The 23,338-nt window shown below is 38.6% G+C and overlaps 1 protein-coding gene and 1 long non-coding RNA gene across 2 annotated transcripts in view; both read left to right on the top strand.

Moving 5' to 3' along the window:
* Positions 1-644: 644 nt before the first annotated feature.
* Positions 645-1,362, top strand: LOC107996881 (probable salivary secreted peptide). Its single transcript, XM_017055190.3, has one exon. It carries the CDS (start codon positions 751-753, stop codon positions 1,150-1,152), a length of 402 nt encoding a protein of 133 aa, XP_016910679.2. The 5' UTR covers positions 645-750; the 3' UTR covers positions 1,153-1,362.
* Positions 1,363-7,898: 6,536 nt separating this feature from the next.
* LOC133665663 (uncharacterized) overlaps positions 7,899-23,338 on the top strand; it is a 423,051-nt gene continuing 407,611 nt past the window's right edge. The window contains exons 1-2 of the long non-coding RNA XR_009828803.1: positions 7,899-10,215; positions 12,814-12,984. This is a non-coding gene — a long non-coding RNA (uncharacterized LOC133665663). The remainder of the gene's footprint in view (positions 10,216-12,813; positions 12,985-23,338) is intronic.

Genomic DNA, 23,338 nt, shown 5'->3' with positions numbered 1-23,338 from the left:
GGTTGCTCATGAATTATAGAGATCGCCGTCTATTACGAGATTGAGGCCAAACACCTTACACACGGTAAGATTCTATCGTTAATCGTAATGATGATTATCATCTGCGTCTGAAAAGATATTGTTAAATGAATCGTTTCTCGAAATTGTTATTATATCCATTGAATTTCTGAGAAAAAGATAATTGGACAGGATTAATATTTGAAGAAATGTGTGTATACATGTTTTATACTTTAAAGAAAAGAGAGATAAAAATGTTTACGTGTGATACGAGGAATTTGTGTATTTAATTACGTTTCTAAGAACGAGTGTTAACATAACACAAATGAAACGTAAATAAAATGTGAAATTAGGAAAGGAAAAAACCTCAATTATAAACCTTACATTATTCCAAGACAATTTAAATAATTGCAATATTAAGAGCACCGATATTTATATTCTTACGATTAAAAATAATTCGAATCGCATGATTTAAAATTTAATTATAATAATCGATATTAATTTTTTAATCAATTTATCTCTATATATAATGATAAATGGATCGATGATATCGTAAAACAGATCTACGTATTCCTAGAATTAAAACTTTTTCAGAAAAAGCAAATATGCTTTTACAAATATATCGTGATAAGCCAGTTAACTGATAAGCAGATCGTTGGTGATATTTAAAGCAACCAGTTGATATGAAACCTCAGTTTGCAACAGTCTGAGCGATACAACGTACAAGTAAAGTGTCTCTCACAAACGTCGAAGATGAAAACTATCGTTTTCTTGCCAATTACGGCTCTAGCCATTTCGCTATTAATCGCCGCACAAGTGAATTCCGCTCCACAATCTAATTTCTATGGTTCGAACAACAATAAGTCCCATGACTTGGTCATTGGATATAGAATGCCTGGCGACAGACTTATACTCAGGCAAAGTATCATCAAGAATTCCTCCTGGGGCAGGATAGTAACCGACGAAAGAACATTCAACACAACAAGATTCGAAAGGATTACTCAAGTCCGAGCTCTCGATCAGAAGACCAATGGCAACGGGGCGTACGCGAGCATTCTCTTTGGTGGCCCAGGATGGAACAATGTCACTATCCGGTTCAAGAGCCAGAGGGGTCACGGAATCAACTTCATCGTCGAGGTCTACTCACGACCATAAGTCGCTGTTGAACAGATCAGACCAATCGTTGAGACACATATTCCAAATATGCGAATCAAACCTTATTTAATCTCTTTTTCCAAGTAAAATGAATTTCAACTTTTGGATAATTTTCTAATTTCGGATAACTTTTTAACTCGTTTAATCTGTAACTAATCTTATCTTAGCTTAATGAAGCATAATAAAATTTAATTAATTTGCTGATTAAAATAGTCGTTATTGAAATATGTGTATATATATCTCGAGCTAGTTTTTACAAAGACGAGGGTCCAGAATGCGGTACAGGTAAGAAAAATCGAGAACGTTGAGAAGAAGAAAGTTATTCAGAAGTGGTGTCGATAATAATGCAATTAACGCTAAAGTGAAACGGCTGGACGCTGGTCGAAAAACAGATTGCGAGGAATTCACTGACGGAATGTCTTTCTTGTATGCCTTAATCAACCGAACCCCTTGTCCCCAATGGATGGCTCCCGATAATTCTTTCTTTCGTTCCTTTCCGCTTGTTCGCCGTTGCAACGAGGAATCCCGCCTCGTAGACGTCTCTAAGAGGTAAGGATCCTCCGTTTCCGGAGGCTTACGTGCAAACTGCTATTTTGCGCATGCACGCGTGGCGAGCACGAAGGAGGAACAACCGACTGGAAAATTGTTGTCTCTTCGTGATGCGTTCTACTATGGGGGAGAGGGAGGGGAGGGGATCTTACCGGTCTTCGAAGAAGGAACTTGGAATCGAGTTGAGGGCCACTGGAATTGGTGGTGGTATCTCAAGCTTGCGAACGACCATTTCGTTAACCTACTTATTCTATCTCCGTTCCATCCACGGAATGAGTTAGAGAGTGCCTAGTTTGTCTCCAGTCTCTCTCTAAACGTGTCTTCTCTCAAAACGTGTCCCCGCTCCGAAGGGAAATATAATTTTCTTTCTTTGCGAATTGTTCTTTAATGACGACGGACGTTTAGGGGCCGGTGAGAACTTCCGTTTCCGTTTAAATAGAAATAAACTCGGGAATAATCAATTTAAATGAAATTTTGTTTCAAACTTAAATATATTTTGTATTGAATAAATAAAAACAAGATTGTATAGCATAGAGTCAAAGCATTGTTACTTTGAAATATTTATTCATTCACCATTGGATAAACACATTCGAAATAAACGTATAATTTGATGATACGATTGTGTAATCTCATCGTGTATACAGATAAGGGATCGGGATCGATAATTTAGTTATCTATATTATGCAATCAGAAATCGGAAGGTGGTGCAGGGGAACACGAGGGGATATAGAAGAGAATGATAACATATGTCGCTGAAGAATAAAAAAGTTTGCCTTATTACCTTCACGATCTGCTAAAAATAGTTTTGTATATAAAGAACTTACAAAGTTTCTCCATTTGACACCCGGTTCTATAATCGTATTATTTACGTACGTATCGTGGACTCTAGAGTTCTATTCTAGATTCTTCGAATATATTTTTATATCCGATCGATGGATTAATTGATAAGTCAGAAAACTCGTGGTTATTGAGGAATACGATGTATCGCGTGTATCGCATTGAGTACAGGTCGTTTACATTTCCTTGCCAATCTCGATAAACTTAAACCATAATTTAACGATGAAAAATCGGATAAGAGGGAAGATTGGTATTTTGAATTCAAACCAGTTTTCTCTCTCGTGTAATCAATTCTGATAAGAAGAAAAGCTATGGCTCGTAAAGTGGTAGTACGCATCACGAACATTTGACCGCAACTGTCAGTCGACCATAATGCAAAAGCGTAAGGACCACCGTGCCTAGTCATAAACCTGTCCCACACGCTTTTGGTTATTGCTTGTAAAGTTGTGAAGTTGACGAACGAACGTGCATGCGAAACAATGCTGGACAGACAATTCGATGACAGAATTGGACAAAAACGAACGAACGAACGGAAGCGTTCCACGACCGCACGCCTTGGCATTTATAACAGACGGAACAGACTGTCGATTCAGAATAAGCATTATTGGATAAATTTAAAAGAAAAGCGATTGTTTTCTTAAAAGCATTAAAAGCAACAGAGATATAATAAAAATTTTCATGTGGAACAAATTAAGAAAAAAATGGAACTATTGATACATTATCTTTTACCTTCTTCTTCTTATTTTTTTTTATTTTATATATACTAAAAGTAACGTGTAAAGGAAAAGTATCACAAGTGTTTGACACATGCTACCTGAAATATTACTGACGTAATGCAAGTCAGCCGAGTTATAAACGTTACACAGCAAGTCTCCTTCAATGAAATGGTTTTAATGGATTGGCCAACTGACTTGCATTTTCCGTTTGATACTCGACACGATTCGAACAAATCTTCTATAAAAACTGATGAGGTTAAAGATTCATCCGTGCGTACTTTTGACGACTCGTACATATCGATTTCAAAATATCACACGATAAAATTGATTAAATTAACAACAACAAGAAATGATAAAACATACGTTATATCGTTCCGAAAATGATTAATAAAAATATAATATTCGTGCGTTATGATTAATTTATTTTCTCATTATTATTGAATATTTTTCTTATGATTTGTAAAGCAGAATGATTATGGAATATTATTTCGGTAGCAAGATACACTAATATATCATTTGAGTATAAATCCTAGATCCATTTAGGAGTATTTGATATCAACGGTAAGTCCTTTGAAACTAATCTCAGTTACTGATTAGGCACAAATGCAAGATCACAGTACGGTCACAACGTAAGTCAACTGTATTACCCGATGCGGTCAGCTCGTTAACTGTACTATGTCCAAATAATCTACGTTTATGTATATGAGAAACACGATCTTAATATCCTTTGATCGGTTTCCTTGGGAAGAAAATCGTATTACAATTACCATGATTGGAATGGAACAAGTTAATGAGTTGTCAAGAACAATAGATAGATAAGATCGGATGTAAATATATAATGAGAATCTTTTAGAAAATAATGAATGAATTACATAATATCATTTTTTTATTATTATTTTTATTTTTATTCTTTGAAAATGCTTAAAGTAGGTTTAAATTCAAATAATTATCATCGTTATAGATTTATCTAAATTATTTTAATCTTATTAAACCAATTAGCCTTTACTAGTTTACGTTTCACGTTCGCGATCAATGTTTTCTTATTCCTTAATTTATTCAACAAAGAGAGAAAATAATTGCAATAAAAGTAATACCGGATAGAAAAAGTATAAGTAGTGGAATATTTTAGAATTAAAATTCAGGAAGAACTGGGACAACCAGTTTAAAAGCTCTATGTACCGCAGAACAAAAGTACCGCTCGAGTATGGAACTACCATCTCTGAAAAATCTTTTTATCTTATGCTACATTTGAATCTACATACTCATTTCTATAGACAACGTCTATCGTCGGTGTAGAAGGTAACTTATTGAACGAGTTCTTCTTCACTCGTGTGAAAGAAGTGTAATGCACATTTGAAACTAAGTAAAAAATTAGGAAAAGAACGTTTAAAAGAATATTGCTCTTCGTTATACATATATATTCGTCAAATTTTTACATATATTTGTATAAATAAATATAAAGTAAGAATTTAAAAAATTTTAACAGTGCTTGTATTTTTCAGTTTTTTTTTTTTACTACTGTAATAAATTACAAACATTTCTTTTTTACATTTCTAACGTTACTACCGAAGATAAATTATTACACGTTCCAAGAAAATGGCATGGCATATCGTAGGAGAGTTAGAAAAGGTAAAAGGACGTAAAAGTGGTGGGTGTTAGAACAGGTGAACTATAGCAAAGGTAATCATCGTCGAGGGATACAGGGGTTTGCGTCAATAAATATTGACATTTACGCGCCTTCGTATATCGATCTGCGGAATAACTATCTTAAAGGAAGATTTAAAATATTTATGTAATTTGTATCGTCAATACTTTGTACTTTGTATCATCAATTCGATAAATTTTTTCGATGATTATTCTGATAACTGTAAACGTTACGTGCATTCTTATAAAAATCATTAATGATTGTATGCAGTTGAATAGATGTGAATCGAATCGAGCTGTATTAATTGAATCTTATCACATTTTTTTTATGATAAGAACGACGAATGAATAAATTTCGCGATTATTAAACATTTTTATCTAATTATACGTTTATTTTATACTGCGAATATTTCATATAATTTTGATCTATGAAACTTTATAAGGAATATAAATCATTTTATGAACGATCTACATATTTATGTTTGGGTTATGGTAACTGAATTTTCGAGCGGACCACTTTCAGGGGTGTCTCAGATATTTTTGCAAGGGTGCCGCCACTTGGACTGTCTCGTACAGGAAAATGTTTTTAGTCGCTTGAAAGGGAAGGATGAAGTAGATTGAGAGTGACGTATACGAACGTGTTTGCGTATGAGAAAAGCAAAGGGTCGGTTGGTAATTTCTCGGACTGGTCAGTAGAAGAGTCTCGCATAGAACGGCCAGATAACCCGTGTCGCAGACCATGGATGTACGGAACTGTATCGATCCAGGCGTTAAATATTTAATCGCAGGAAGAAAGTTCAATACACCGACTAGGGCGGTTGTCTTTCGAAGACAGACCGAACGAACGAAAACGAACAAGACAGGAGCAAGCCTCGGCACGCAACAATTCCTCGTCTGCCCGCTATTTGCCAAGACTGGGTTGACTTTCATTATTTAGAGCGGCGGAGAAAAATGAGGATCGTCGACACGTCGTTTCTACCGCATATCGATCGTAATTTACCAGACAACTTACCCATGTGTATGTATATCAAAACCACAGCATTCTACGTAGATAAGAGCTTCGACTTTTTGTAAGTGTAAATCAACCATAAGTGATTTATCTTCTCACAATATAAATTATTTTTCCAATTATGTACGAGGTACAATGTAATTTTATGAAAATATATATATAAAGAGTTTATTATTACGTGAATTTAATCCATTCGTATACTATTCGTACCATTCGTATGATATTTGAATAATTTCAGAATATTATAATGAATACGATGATGTAGAAAGAAATTGTTGAAATATGGACACGAATGAATTTAGGTTAACTATTCATACATAAAATATATCCCATTCATAAATAGAAACGAGGTAATGGAACATTTCTACACGAACTGATTCCAAACTTCATTCGAATAACTTCCGGCAGTTGAATCTCTGAATGCGGAAACCGTTTGGTGAAATGCGATTGCTTTTTAAAGAACTGTTTTTTTCAATTCATTTGTAAATTATGAAAATATTAATATTTATTTTGAAACATCTTTAAAAATGACACAAACCAATTTAACGTATTAATTTAATATATATAAATAAAATAACGAAACATTTGTATGCAATTGATTGAAAATTTTAACTATGCTAGCCAATCTATTGTGCCATGAGAGATTAATTGAAAATTTTATTAATGTTTAAATATAATACACAAAACATGTCAATTGAAAAGTTTTCATTAGGAAATAATTATTTTTAATGAATTATAAACGTATCATAGCCAATAAATTTCAAGTAAATATATTGTATACGTATTAAGCATCTTTGATAATAATGGAGTATCGATCGCATGTACAGATTTAATACTTGGTAATAAAAATGTCGCGATTTACTTTTTAAAAAATAAAACAGGCCAATTTTCTACTCTATATTGACAAGCTGCTTGTTACTGGAAAATTGCATCGGAAGCACGCGTAACTACCGAGTGAAGTCGATAAACAGTGCTGAGATACGATCTTCCTCGAGTCGCTAAAGCAAGCTTGGTTCTTGTGGATTGTGGTGCCGTCTTTTTTGGTAGTACACTTTTAAAAGAGTTTTTAGATAAGAGGACTTTAATAGCTAACACCGAAGTTACTTATAGTGAGTTTCAGTATATCTTAGATTCTCATGTTAGGTTCAAAGTTTGGATTACCGTATTATTAAAATTTCTATTTTTTTATTATGCTTTATATACTTTTACTTTCCTATTATAATTTACTATCAAATAAGTAAAAAGATTTTTAATATTTTTTTTGTTTTAATTTAAAAGCGTGTTGAATTTTATTAGGAATTTATTTAATTAAAGAATACATACGATAATGTCCCAGAGATTAAATTTTAATAGATTAAACAATAAAAAAAAAAGAAATGAAATAAATTGATAAAAAAAGAGAGTTAAAAAATGTATTATTTATCATTATTTTCAGTTAGTTATTTTTTAATATTTAAAAATATTTATAAAATTAATAATATATGAGCTGTATTAAAGTTAAAAAAAAGTATTTTAAACGGTTTACTTAAAGCTGTGCGTAATTTTTCGTAGTTTCTACAACAGCTTTAAATGGCGACGAAAGTGCGACTTTTAATTGCGTGCTTCGCGAAACGCATCGTGCGAATGCAACATATCCCCTGCTCCGCAGCTCCCTTAATGAGATGGCCGGCTGAGCCGCCTCATCGGTGTTAAAAATGTTTCTCTCGCGCGCAACCGAGGAGATAGGTTCGTACACGGAGGATCTTTCTTGTGTGCACGTATTCCGTGCACTAGGTAGTTGCACACCCCTTGTATCTTATGGCAGGGTGCTGTGGGGACTCCCGCTTCTTCCTCTGCACGGAAGTTGTGCTCATGGGGGGTGCTTTTACCGCCTCGCAGATAGCACCAGTAAGTATGTACGTTCTTGGCGCTTGCGCACGTTGTTTTCCATCCTTGTCGTATGCATACTATTCGGTATACTTTGGAACGAATCCTTTCTTTGTCGCTCTCTTCTGGCTGCATCGTTAGGAGAGAAAGAGAAAGAGGAAGAGAGTGCGCGCTAGCCAGCGAAAGCTTCGCGAGCGAAAGGGAGAAAGGAAGGAGTAAAGGAAGACAGAACGTTTACGAACGCGATAGAGAGAGTGTGCGCAAGGTACGAGGGAGAACGAGTGAGAAAGCCGGAGCGTTGCGTGGGGAGCGATCGCAGCTCGTCATTCGAAGCCCGCCAACGGACGAGCGAGCAGCGACGGCACGGGACTGCGATTGAAAGTATCCACGCGATCTTCGCGAAAATAAAGAGTACAGATACAGGCTTACACACCTGAGATTAAAACAGGTGAAGAATCACATCGTGACAAAACATTTATTTAAACAGTAATTACCAACTGCTTTGCGATAGCAAATCAATCGCCGGTGTAACACGCTGATTCGTACGGTCCACTCGAACGAAGCGCTCGTTTCTCGTTCGGTTCGCTTCGGTTACGATCGTGTCGGCCGCAGTGCTTACGGTGTTCGTCTCGCGTGTTTTCATTTCAGAGAAGGAGAGTGACAGCGAAAAGAGTGGTGGAAAGAAAACAAAACTGTTGACAGTGATTAAACGTGACTCCTGCAAAACATCCTTAAAGGATATCTGTGTGACATTCTTCTCGTTCGAAATATCAGGAAAACGAGAATCCTATTGCTCACAAGGACGAGTTGCAGAGAAGGAGCAGTGTAGTTTATTCATTAAACCACTAGGGTGCGTGTATCGTATGTGTGATTGGAATCAGTACCGGTACAACAGCATTACGTGAGACATTGAAAATCGAATTTGTGCTTCGATCAGTGTTCGTTGTTGGTTAAAAAGTTCATCGCGACTATTATTATTCGTGGTCGGATTGTGTTATAGTGTCGTTTCGTGGTCGATTTAAAACCGTTACATTTTTTTCGAAGTACATCGATGAATCATCGATATTTCGAACTGAAGCTGGTTCAAATCAATTGCAAATCGTTCATTCTATGAGGTTGAGTGTAGAAGGAATATCAAAGTTACAAACAATAACAGTACAATTTGTCTAAAGTAAGTTATATAGAATCAAATTCTAGGAATATACAAAAAGAAATAAACATTCCGAGGAACGAAGACGCCATTAGTCTAACAGACCTGAGGCTATTGTAGCCATTATCTTGTAACGTACGACATATTTGAAAAATTGAAATCTTGTTTCGCGCGCAAACGGAATATCATATTGGCTGCTTTCGGAAAGAGTTGGATATTCTTGAAATATCTTTTTGATCAACTACGAGAAATATACCAATGTTTATTCCAATATATCGATAGAGGAAATAATAAAATTTCTGCTATATGAAAGAAAATACGTTTGGAAGAAAATTCAATTGTATATTATTCCTGTGGAAAACGATCGAAAGAATCAACTAAGGACTGATTTGTGATTGAATTAAGCTTTTCTTCACTGTTTTTACGAAAATTTAAAAGAACTATCATCTTAAGATATATATTCCGAGTGTCAATGTTTCGCCATAACGTTACAATTTCGACACTGAATTCAACGGTGGCGCAGTATTGAGGAAACCAAAGTTGCATTTAGCAACTGAAATTCAACTTCAATGTTCTTCGTGTGCTGTCTACTAATTCGGCGTCGTGTTTCGTGACATTATATTCGCGTGTGTGCTACAAAAGTGCTCGTGGACGAATGATTTATCATACTATCACGTGAAAAAATATATTCGTGTGTGCAAAGAAAGCTTTTTTCCCAGTTGGATTACAACGAAGCAACGACATTGTGTTCACTTCGTAGGAGTGGAAGGATTTGTCGCGACCTCGTGAATTTCGAATTCGTCGTGTCGATCGAGACAACAGACAGCGCGTGGCCAATTACTCGCATCGTTACAAGCATCAATTGATTAATTAACACCTTAATTAATTCGTTCGATCGGTTTTAACTCTTCGACACCGTTGCTGCTCTCGTGTCTACACTTTAACGTTTTCGTCCGTTTTCAAGATCGTATCGCGATCGTATAATATTCGGAATTTTTCTCATTTTATACGCCAACATCGGAAAATTGATTACACGCGATTCAACTTCGTGACCATTAATTCCAGTTTTGATTGTCAACGTTTTCTCGAGTTCGATTTTCATCGTATAGGCAGGATCTATTCTACATAGATCCTTTGTCCGATTAAACCGGGATTACGTGCTAGTTCGTGGAGGCAATCGGTCTGTAATTGTGCCACGCGTACGGTTAATCGCTTGTCTACGCGAAGAACAATAAACGGTGGTGTTTACGTGACGAAAGTGCAGACGCAGCCCACTCGGTCACTTGCAAAAAGTGAGTACTCTGTCATGTTTTACCATTACCTATGCTTCTATATATGTAGGCATATGAATGCGATGTGAACGTATATCGGTCGATTCACTAACACTGTCGCTGTCGTACACGTGTCTGCGTGCACCTGCATGTGGATATGCGTGCGCGTATACACACGATACCTCGCCGGTATTCATTCAAAACAAAACAACCGTGTTCATCCATTACGAATATACATAGATATATGTACATACGCACACGCATGCATCTGTATGCATACATTTTGCAAGTTAACTGGTCCTGCGACAATATTGTTTTTGTCGGTTTTAATTAACATTTCGAGGTGCTGGCTACGGTAAGGGCACTAATGAGAAACTAAATTTCGCGGTATAGTTTTGTTTTTTATGTTTCTCTCTTTTTTCTCGTTGAAGCGTCATGTACACTCCCTTGTTTCACGTTACAGAATTATATGTATTTATTTTTATTTCAATTTATTTTATCGTGAGAGTTTTTAAGTAACATACAACATTGAAACGATAATATATGTTATTTTTTTCAAGTGTTATTGAAAATTATCTATGTTAATTGATCTTTTCAATTATTGACAAATATACGCGTGTAGAAAAATTATTTATTTTAATTAGTTAAAGTTTGATAACGTATCGTTTAATACAAACGTACATATAACGAATTAACAGTAAAGACTTCTAGAACAATATTTTTCTATTGTAATGAAAAGTTCCAAACGTGTCTTTCCTTTTGATCATTATTCGTGCATAAATTTTACGGAATTTAATAATTTCTTACAATACAGAAATAAATTAATAATTATAGAACTAATTCTAGATAGAGTTTTATAAAAAAGACATTTATAAATAAATGTAAATCATAAAATAAAAATAATTACATTCTTATATTATTATTTTGCTGTATAATTGAAATTATATTATTTCATTGAATAATGAAGGATGCACATTGTGATTTTGAAATAATCTCGAAAAAATCGGATTTTGATGTGATAAATTAATAGAGAAAAATGAATGAGAGGAACGATAAAACAAAGATAAAGATGGAAGCGGGGAATAGAAGAAAAATCCTGTAGCTAAGGATGAATCTGCCTCGTGAACAGAACAACGAGTTATCCGACAGCTCGGTAGATCTTTAATGGTCTTTTTCTCCACTGAATGTACACTGTTTCATGCTTTATTCCTTTCTCTTCTCACTCTTTTGGATCGGACCAGGCCACACGTTTCACTCTCGTTCTCTTCCGACTCACGTCGTAAACGTGTCTTTCGTGCAAGAACGCAATAAAGTTCCGCCTTTCCTTCGAGATCATCCGGGGCTACGGGTCTGAAAGCAGGTGACTCTGTTCCAAACAAGATTCGCTCGATGGGGGGCCTTTTGCAATGAGGAACGTTGAACTGGTATCTCGCTGAGGAGATTAAGCCTGACAGTAGATGCGAGTATACGTACAAATTAAATTCGAGAATTTATGCGAATGTGTCGCTACTTCTCGTTCGATGTATAAAAGATATTAAAAACAAATAGTTTATGCAAATTATGGAATAATATTGAATTTAAGGTATCTATTTTTGCATTAGATTATATATATATACGAATTTATATTACGGAATTATAAGAATGGGTATCATTTGAGAATATTAAGAAAGTTGAAACATGAAGGACAGGTAGATTGGATATAAATTGAGAGCAGTTAACCTGAAAAAGAGGCAGGAGACAGTTGGTTGCTTCACCGCGAGATTTCGTGGTTAAAGTAGACGTGACTGCATTCCGATACTTGACATTTTCTGTTTGCTCCTTTTCATCATTTCTTATTGCCTTATCTTATTTTTACTTTACTTACCAGTACGATACTGATTGCTTGTACACAACATTGTAAAATGCATCGTCATCCGACATCGTTCCGATTTCTTGTTCTTTTTAAATCCTTTCAGTTCCTCCTTGATCCTGTTTCTTCATCGGTTCCACCATTAAAACGGTGGGTTAAATTTTTAATTTATCCATTCATTTCCATTGTTACGACTTGTTTTTGTATTTTCTTCGTAAATAATAGCCATTAATAGGGAAAAGATCGGAACGAGTACGAGCGGATGTATCGTAATATTAAGAAATCAAACGAAATCGATCGGCGCTTAATGAAATGGTCGAGCACAATGATAAAACCGATCGAGGAGCGAAAATGAATTTTTTTGTTCACGCGCACGCTGCAAAATACGTTGTTAAGATTTTACGGGTATGCAAGACCGTGGTACCGCGGTACAAATTAAGTTCAGGTTTCTTCGTTACGATTGTACGAGTCGGCAAGCTTTTACTTTCCTTTTATTGTCTACGGCAGAACCTTCTACGCCCTCGCGGATACCCAAGAAATAGGAGTGGAATCCTTTGAATCGTTAATTAGCTTGAATTCTTGGATTCTAATTACACAGTACAGTTTACGGCTTTATTTAAGCGCAGTAGTTCTCTCGGTCTTGGTAATATCGAGGGACGCTAAATACTTGTAGCCAGCATCTCTCTCATTTATCGTTCGTGTCTCTCATTTTAAATTGATTATCCGTTCAGATTCAGAATTATTGATTATGCATCCTTTATCGCGCGCAGGTGACCCATAGTTTTCTCCTGGAAGTGGTACACAAACGGCCTCAAGATTCAGCTGGACATCATGCCTTGGTTCATCCTATTTCTTCTTCTGTTAGCTGTGATGGAGGCCTTCCCTCGGGAGGCCACCTGTTCCCGCCTGCCGGACATCTACTGGAACTCCACCAATCCAATGTAAGTCACAACTGAATCTTCCTCTTATCTCTTTCGTTCCGTATCTTTCCGATGTAATTATCCTCCTCCAACTTTTATCGCTTTGATTTATACAATCTCTACGAGTAAATCTGAAATATTTGCGATTCGCTTTTTATCCGACAACTGCCCGCGTGCTCAGTATCGTCCTTTGTTCCAGTATTTAAACAATGGAATAAAATCATTTTTAGATGCATATATAAGTACTTTGAGTTAATATAATTCATCGCGCAAAACAAAGGCTACCTTTAAGCGAAACCTGCGTTAAGCTTGCGGAATAATTGCAATAAAATATAAAAATTCCGAGCGAAATGGTGTCTACAAGCAACGTAACGTTATTATTTAAAAAGTACACACGCGAAATATGAAACGTTTAATATCGGTACACACTGGGATCTACTTGATGTAGATTTTGGTTTTGAAAGTAGATTTCGCGATACCTTTCCATACACGCACGCACACACAATTGTATTTCTTGTGTATCTCCGATGCAGTCGCCGAAAGCATCGTATTTACCGTGAACATTACCCTACGCCCCATGCGAAGAATGCAAGCTCCGTTTAATCTCATCCGAGATATTACCGTGAATGTCCTTGTTCCGGATAGGAGACGACCGCATTTCTACGTTGAAGCATTCCACGAATGCGCCTTCTCGTGTAGGAAAAGCGGGCTGGGGCCACGATATAGAGATCGTCCGATCTTTATCGCCATTTACGCTATTCGTTTCTTGTGCGATTTTCATATTTCCAAACTTAACGTTTCTGCATTCTTATCCAAACACTTCAGATAGATCCTCTGCATTCTTATTTACACCCTTATTTACTCTTTCCGTTTTTTTTCTGTATCCGATATCTTTTCTCTAAAACGTTCAACGTTGTTTCGTGCTATTCACGGAACGTAATTACGATATTAAACCAACGGAGAGGGAGGGGAGGGGAAAGGATTAAGAGGAACGGAAGAAAAAGGAGCGAATTCGCGAAATCTCTCGAAAACACGAATCTTTTAAAAAATATCCCCACTTTAAATCAGAAGAATTTCACGGCCCGATTTCTTGACCTTCCTCTCGCCCTTTTTTACTGCTTGGAGCGGTTTCGTGACGTATCACCGCGATATTTCTTTCCGTGGACGGGCGATACACGCGCGGCCAGGGCCCGTGTACGTGCGCACGGTTCCGTTCGATCGGTTTCCTTTTCCCTGTTCGCGAGAGAGCCCACGGAGGGGGAAAAAAGGGCGGAATTGAAAACCAGACGAAAAAGGCCCGGCGTGTTCACGCCCCTGCCGGCTTCAGGATGTACGTGCGTTGCCGCGAGCGGTTCTCGGAGGTCGGGCATTATAGATGTACCGGGTGAGTCGAGTCGGAATCGATTTACCGGGCCGCATTTTTCGCGCCTAGGGTCAAGTAAGCCGAACCGTTATCCGTAGCATGTGTGCATACGCGCGGCTAGTGTGGATTGTGCATCCAGGAGAACGTTAAAGAACCGTAAAGCGGGATAGAGAATTTTACAAGTATCGAAGTTGAGTGGTGCGTCGAGTCGAGAAGCGAAGATCGATCTGTCCTCGAGTTTCGTCGGGATGGTTGGCTAATGCGGTAGAAAGGGATGGGGGAGGATGGTGTGGTGGGCGAGCTCGGTTAACGGGCAAAAACCAATTCGTTGTCGAAGCGGGATTGAATGTCGAGCGTTGTCGTCCGCGTTTTATCGTCTAAATCGATGGCTCTTGCTCGTCGGATGTGCGTACCCGCGTATACGCGCCTACAATGAAAGACATTAACGTCACTCTTTTTTTCGGAGTTCAATTTCCTGTTCATTAATGGAAGGCAAGAGGGAAAAAGGGATAGGGGTCGGTCGTTGTCGTCGCCTGTAAGTCGAGGATAAAACAAATAAGGATGGAAGCGGTGGTACATGGTGTACGTTTAATTGAAGTATATAGGGTATCGCGCGTTTCGTATTCCTCGCTATCGATATGCTATTGCGCGAATCTGCTCGAAACAATTCGCACTTATTTTAGAGTTTTATGCGGAAGCTTATTTGGATCGGGTTTAATACAATACATATACTTTGCAAGTCCCATTTCCATGTACGCTCCTCCCTTGGAATGCTTCTGCAGAATCTCGATACCGATAGTAACCATAGATTCGAGAACGGATCGCGATACTCTCTATTTTCTCTCGACAAATTCAAATTCTGCTGTAGTCAGCGGTGGAAGATATAGGGTATCTGGAAAAGGATAAAGAAAGAGAAGTTAGGAGAGAGAGGTTTAAAAATGGAAGAGCGTAAGTAATAAGGACAACGTCTTGGTAATTCAATCGATTTAAGATTTTTCTTTTGAATTCTACATTTTTTTTTCTTCTTTTTTACGAATAATTTTTATATCCATATCGAGATTTTCGAGATGATCTTGAAGATCAGGAGACGAGATAATGTATCTCGCAAAAGTTCGATCTCTCGTTGCAATGATTTCGTTCGGAGAAATTGAGTCTCGACAATGCCCTATCTTTAAAATGTTTGCATTATGAGGATAGTTGCAAACTGTAAAGAGGCTACTACTCGCGTAATATCTCTCGTGCATATGGTGTATATATGTGTATTTATATACTGCGTATACATCTTCATTGAAACGCGTTGAGCAGAATTTTATTCATCATAAAACGAAGTAAAATTGAGTTCTCGTTCCCCGTGAAGCGATGTAACCGATTCTCGTGTTATTTCACATCTATATTCCTATCGTGTTTGCATTGTAGTCGTTCCACCAAGTTATTTCGATTAAGGATTTTCATTCCATTTCGATTCGAAAGTATCGTATCCCATACGTATTCAAGAAGCATCATGGAAAATCGTATATCGTTACTTATCGCGTATTTCCAAACCACTTATCAGAGTATTGCGCACCACTATTCGATTACCGTGCTAATATATCATTTAGATCTGTAATTACGCCTGAGAGGAGGGGGGAAAAACGCCCACCCTTGAATCCTTATGATTTACTTTCCCACTCGCGGCGCTCCAGCTCCAACCGACACGCGAGTCAATTCGGCGGCCATTTATATTCTTCTCGGTACCACTCGAACCGCTTATAGCGATTTAACAAACGTCGAATGCCCGGCGTACCGCAAATAAAAGCCGGTATAAAACGAGGCACGTTCATACGTTGCCCCCGTTGAAAAAAAGGAAAATTGGATATTTGCTTAATCGCCCTCGACGCTTCGTCTCACTTTCAACTTCTGTTGGTCCCCTCGTTTCTGGCTTCCCCCGGCTTTCGTGCCCCCACCTCCCGCCGCTGATTCTCTGGCTTCTCCCGGGGCCGAGCCGGTGGCTTTCAACGCGATTGATAATTTATTTAAGTACCGCCACGTTAAAGCATAACTACCGTCCGAATCGGTGAAATCAAAACGGCCACGCGGTGCCGGTCATTGCGGCTGCCAACCACTACCCTCATTGTTCGATTTTTAATTTACCTTATGTTTTCTCTCACTCTTTCTCTCTCTCTTCTCTTTTCATTCTCTTTTCTGTCTCTTTCTTTCTCTCCTTTATTTCCATCTCCTATTTCCGTCTCACCTGTACATCGTGTACATCTATATTTGTGTACAATCAAAGCAGCGATTTAACGCTAATATTAATTCTCGAATAGCTTTCGATCGAATTATTCTCGCGAAGAGAATCGATCGTTTTACACGATCGAGTGAACTTAAATTTTTAACGTATATTTTTATTTCTGTGCGCGAAGTTTGCGTAATAATAAGATAATAGCGTTATAACTGTTTGAAAAAGAATCCTGTTTGATCCTCTTGTTTACAAGAACTTTGTGTATGCTTGGAATAATCGTCGTTAGTTGGTTAAACAATGTTTTTGCGTGTTTTATGCATGCTAATATTTGAATTCATAAAGCAAGTATTTTTCATGCGTATTTCGTAGTATATATACGCAGATCCATTGTGGCTGTCCGATAAAAATGCTTGTGGTGTTTTCGATGGATATCCTAAATTTGGTTAACGAATAAATTACACACTCGATGAATTTGTATCGGAAATATAAAATACTTTTCATAGTCTTCGATCTTCCGTTTTCCCTATTGATTGCACGTTACCTAGCAACCGGCTCTATATCGAATCACATTATCTCGATTCGAGAATGGTATAGTAGCACCTGATCACGGAGTAAAGCCTGTTGAAAACATGGTGCCCTTACTTTCCCATAATAGCCCGTATTATTCCAATTTTCTTCTCGTAGTTTCTGCTTGTCGCTTATTTACATGCTACTAAACTCGCCTTCTTCACTTTCTTTTTGCCCTCCTTTTTTCTTTTTTTCTTTCTTCTGCAAATCCCTTCCTAAAGCTCTTCGTAGCCATTCGACTTCAATGCGACTTCATTCCTTATTGTAAGGTGATTGCAATTCTACAAGGTGATTGCATTGAAAAAAATGTATCGTCGGTGTTGGGGGGGGAAACGCGTTCGAAAGTCATGGTATAGCTGTTGATACAAAATAAGATACACAATTTCATCTCTTCTCACGATCTTCGGCGTTGCGAGTCGAACAATTACTGCGACGAATTGTTTGCGAATTATTCCACTCGTTCCGAGTTGTTTCACGTTATTGCATTGTTCGACTGCATTATCGTGCGTGAGGCTTGAATTTCTACCATACCCTCCCTTCCTCCCCCTGCCATGGAATTAGTATCTGCTCAGTTCCAATGCAGCTTAACTTAAATGTTCCTCCCTATTTTTCATCCATCGTCCAATCAAAATATTCCTTTCCGAAAATTTAATTTTTCTCTCACGTATTATATTATATTTATACCGTATTACACAAAAAGATTGGCAAATTCGATTCACTCGCAAAGTCGTAACAACGTATCAACCACGTGGAATAAAGAGATATATCACCACAGATATGGTGAACCGATCGAACGTATATTGCTCTGTTTCATTATACCATAAAGAGGCACGTGGAACACTGATTTTCATTCAGATCAATTCACCATGTTGCTCTTTGTCGATACATTTGCGGTATTGCACGTAATATTGCAGATAGATACGGACACGCCTATCGTCCGACAAATCCTTCGATCCATTTATATTATGGGAGTTACGTAATAATTCCCATTCGATTGCCAGAGATTGGTGCGTAGACCACGGAATAACATGTCCTGCCGTAGTGGAGATGATACATTCCGTTGATAGTTACGTACGGGGACCCCATGCATGCATACATTGGCCGCCTTTATAAGCACCGCGTTTGCACGTACAAGTTACAGTACGTTTCACACTGCGTCGTCGTCGTCGTCGTCGTCGTTCGGTGGAGAGGTTCGGCCAGAATACGACGAGATTAAGGTACAAGCTTCCTGCCGGCAATGAATTATGTCCCGCCACGGCACGGGGAGATGTTTCTTCGCCGGTATCGCGCGCCACCTCCGTCCATACGCGGATCCCTTACGTATGTTACTCGGCCGTAATGGTAGCCGGCGCGGTACCATCCCTTTCTGGACACTAATTCACGCTCTCCGCGCTCTCACGAATAAAATTAACGCCGCGCCGTGAAGAATTGCGCGACGATTTTCAACCAACCCCTCAACCAACCTGGAAGGACGATTAAATTATTATTTAACCCTCTCGGGATTCGGTTAAATTGTTTTCCTCTTTTTTCCCCCTCCTCTTTTTATTTTATTACTCTCCCTACATCCAGAGAGATTAATGAAGAATTTTTTATTACACACACACACGGAGGATGATGATTTATGTCGCGATGTTTAATTACGTCGTTGGTGGACGGTATGAAAATGAGGATAAGCGAGGATACGTTGCGTAATTCTTCCGCGGAAATTCTTTCTTTCTTTCATCGCTTTTTTATCGCTTAGTTTTCTCGTTGATCGATTACAAGAGGAGGATGGGAAATCACGTTGGGAAATTATATCGAAAGGATAGTTAGTATAATAATAACGGTATCGTAAATGGGATTTGTGATCGCGTATTATATAAAAAAAAAATCTCTGATAAAAATTTATCGTGTATCCGATTAACGATCGTGCAGTTGAACGATGTTCTCTGTATAAGGTAGGAGAATATATTTTTCATACACGCCCGTATACATCAGTTGTCAATAGTATTGGAAAGCGATGCAAGTACTTCACCAGTTTCTGCGATTGAACACACTCTTGCCCCGTGATATCGTCAAATACGTCGTGTATATTGGACGTGTATATAATATTTGTTGTAAAAGCGTCGAAACTTGTCTATTGCCGAGGAGAGGATTTAATAACAATTTACGTAAATTACGATCCGAATTCGAGCGAATATCATTTCATATCATGTTTGAAACATATATATATATATATTTGTTTCATTTTATTTATTATCGTGATTCAAATTTCATGAAATATCTGTACAAGTATTTTTGAATTTAGTTTGGTCACGTGATGAGAAATAGCAGTAGCGGCAAATAGATAATAAATCGTTCTCCCCCCTTACTCTCCAAAGGCGAAGCTTAACAGTTCAGCATGAACGCAGAAGAAGATAAATGTAACGTGATTTACAGCGGCTTCCAGGTTTATACACGGGATTCCCTTGTCTCTAGCCGTTTCATCGTGAAATCACTCTGCCTCATTACAGCTGTAACACGTCCCACTGACGACGTGCAGGTTCCCCGTGTAATTCTGCGAGCGCATTGTTACACGATATAGACTGACGTAATTTAATTCGCAGTCGTGTGTGCGGACCGTATGCACAGTAGTGAGGATATATAATCGTACACACGTGCCCTAATACGCGGCATGCTGCCGAGGCTTGCAGCCTGCTTTACAAACACATGCTGCTTTACCGATCTATGAAATGGTCTTCACTCTTACATATATATATATATGTATATATGTATATATAACACTGACGTTCTTGGTGTCTGCGTTTTGAAACAAGGACTAATGTCGCTATAATACGTCTTATTCGATTCCCAATTAACGTTTAATAACGGGATAACCCGGTAGTGGTTGTAAGAACGTTTCGAACGTTGGATAACCGAGAGCAATTTGAAATCCCAGTTTCACAGAGGCGTGAGGAAAGTTTTTTACAAGGAGATTTTTCGGATAATCTTTGATGTAAAGATATATAAGGATGTGATTAATTAGAGATTTTTTGCAGCTTGATCTACAATAATATGCAAAATTGCAAGGTAGTTAGAGACGAAGTCCATCGATGCTCTGTTTCGCGAACGAAACAGACTTTAGATACCGGTCGCATATCTAGCGAGTTCTCAACTTTGTGCCGCGCGACAAGATCCAAACTTCCATTAGAGAGTTACTTAAATGCTCATTAGCTTTCGTTCGATGCAACGGCTTCTGTTCGACGCTTCGCGTTTCAAATTTCTTCTCCCATTCCGCGTATAGATGTATCTCGGCTTTAGTAACGCGGCAGTTAAAACGCTCTCCTATATATATCTAAACGATTTCGTCGTAAGATCACTTTTCCAACTGTCTGTGCAACGATTGCGACAGACGAAGACGCGAGAAATGGTAGCTGCAAGACGGACATCTTATCCCGTTCTACAAAATGAGCTTTAACTTAACTTTTTACCAACTTTTTACACTTATACTTTTTCATAAAAGTGGAAATATTTTTAGATCGGGAATATTCGAGGGATGGAGTGAAGGTTTCCCGTTCTGCTTGAAAAAAAAAAAAGAACAACTCGAACGAAATGGATTAAATGTCCATAAAAGAACCAGTTCTCCCTGTCATATAATGCATTCCACTCGATCTTTTTAAATTGCGGTCGATGCGGTCACGGTTTTTGCCAGTTCCGTGACTGGCTAAAAGTATTGACACCTCGCTCACGTACCCACGGATAACTTCATCTCTCGGTGTAGATGATGTTGTAGTTGCACGACTGTGCAATGATCGGAGGCGCAAGAAAAGAAAAAAAAGAAAAAAAACCGGTGCTGTTGCGGTGTAGCCAAGTAGAGGAGAGGAGAGGGAAAGGGAAGGAATGGCACACCTCGAGGAAAAAGAAAGCGGAGCTGATCGCGGCACGAGGGGGTTGGCAGATGCACCGTGTATCGCGGTATAAACCCACACCGTGACGCGAGCTTGATGCCCGGGTTATAAAGCACAGCTGACGCTAGGTATAATATATTCTTCTCTACCTCCGCTTCTACCCTCACGCTCGCGCCACTTTCGGTCTCTTACGCTCTTGGGCGTCTCTCGAACACGCACGGCCTCTTGCACCCTCGCCGACCGGCCGCTGGAACCAACCCCTACCTTCTCCGACTTGATTCCCTCTGTCTAACTGTCCGTTTCACTCGGTCAGAGTGGCCGTAACCGATACGTTGGAACGAAGGTGGTGTCGTCACGGTTGGTCGAAGACGAATGAGATTGCGAAGTTCGATACCGCAATTAACGGAGCTTTCGTATCAAAGAGAGGGTTTCAGAGTTCATTCGCCCCAACACGTGTAGACGTTAAATGGAATAATAAATCGAGGATCGTACCGTAACTCTTCCCCGAAATGCGCCGTGCCGATATAGAATCGCCGCGAAACTTTTCACGCGACGATAAGATTTTGTTACTTTTTTTACTTTCGGTAGCCATCGTTTTTAAAAAATCGATCGATAATGGCGGTTTAGTTATTCGAGAGAATTGTCGAGGAAAATTTTTCTCGAGGTGAGAAAGATTCTTTCTTATTATTCGTGGCTGATCTTCGAGCATCGATCGATCTTCGACCCAAGAGGATCTCTCTCGAGTAGGAGAAAATACGGTAGGCGGTGCGGTAAATAATAAAAATGTTGGAGCTCGAAGGCGTGTTGCGAAGCGTCTGATCAAATATATAGCTTTTATCGGGAAAGAGATAAGAAGTGTTAGTTTATCGATATGATGCTAAAACTTTGGAGTATATATAGGTGGTTCATGTAAAGGGTTGAAGGAAGGTGGAATAGATATACGAAAGTATCGAGGTGGAAACGCGATAAGGGGGATGCTTGATGTGAAAATATTTTTCCAGCGGGATTTATTCCAGAATCGCTTATAAGACAATTCATCTTCATTGAACGTTTCGAATACAAAGCTTGCCTAAGAGAATCTTGGGTCGACCAACCGACCCGGTGTTCATTGTTAGCGGATTACACGAGGATTTCCCCGGGAAATTGATACTCTGTTTGTCCTCATGACCGGTATGAGGTTCCACCAAATCCTCAAACTCTTGCTAACTTGAATAACGATCCTGCAACCTGTGCAGCTTGTTTTACATATACGTTTCGTATACGATATATTTTTCTTTTCTTTTCTTTTTTTTTTTTTCCTCCTCTCCCCCATAACGATACATGCTAAGCGCGAATGCTAACTCGGTAACTCGATTTTGAAAGAACGGGGTCAGGGTTGAACAATGATATTTCTGTTCTGAAAATCAGATTTCTTTTGCTCGTTAATTTCAGTTCAACGAAACAGAAAGAAACGGCGTGGTCCATTGCGGTGTGTTTATGCGCTGGACATATACCGTTTTCTGTACCGGCAAAGCTGTTCCTATTTATCGCGGTTCACAAAAAGCGTGTTCTCATTTCGAGCACCATTACGATGTCTGGACGATACAAGCTCCACTGGGTTAAACGACGGTGTTATTTCGTAAAATGAAATAAAGGAGACATTCATACCAGTCTTGGCCCTCCCTTCGTACTCAATCCCGGGGTTGAGTAATGAGTCCAAACTTTCTATCCTCTTCTTCCCGCCTCACGACTGTTTTCTAACGTTATCGCGTCTCTCTTTCACCTCTGCAAATCTTCTTTTTTCCTCCCCTCTTTCTCGTTTGTCTCTTCTTTCGAGTTACCCTTTATCTCTCAGAGAAAATTCTCTCCGACAGATGTCAATGTCGGCGAATCGCGTTTAACGAACGCAAAGGGAAGTTTCAAAGAGAAAAACTGTCGTTTTTAAAAGCGAGACGTGGTGCGAGATTAAATCGAAGTATTCTTCTCTCGTTTGCACGGGCGAGAATTAATTGCATGACGCATTACATTCGCTTAGGCGGTATATCAATTCCCGATATTAAATTGTACAGCGTGCCCGTCTTTCGTTTCGAGCCATTAGTTATGAGTGAAATTGAAGGGGTGCGTACTGTCGGACTGGTCTGTGCTTCCAAGTATATTGTCGACATTTGGCGCACCTCTTGGACCGCTTCAACAATTCAGAAGTGGCCATTAGCTTCATTCGAGGGATTAACCGTGGTCCCAATATTCGTCTCGGATCGATTTGACGATCGACTTCTTCGATTCATACATACTTTTATCTCTCATCCTCGAAAGGATCTGCCTGTATCGATTTCTGTACATCGATCTTGTAAATTTCATCGAACAAATTATTTCGAAGTAGCG

The sequence above is a fragment of the Apis cerana genome, linkage group LG2, assembly GCF_029169275.1.
Source record: "Apis cerana isolate GH-2021 linkage group LG2, AcerK_1.0, whole genome shotgun sequence".
NCBI classification, from domain to species: Eukaryota; Metazoa; Arthropoda; class Insecta; order Hymenoptera; family Apidae; genus Apis; species Apis cerana.
This window is presented reverse-complemented; position numbering and strand designations above follow the sequence as displayed.

Bases quoted from the DNA above. Each gene is read 5' to 3' on its own strand.
- LOC107996881 (XM_017055190.3), top strand. From the start codon at position 751: ATGAAAACTATCGTTTTCTTGCCAATTACGGCTCTAGCCATTTCGCTA.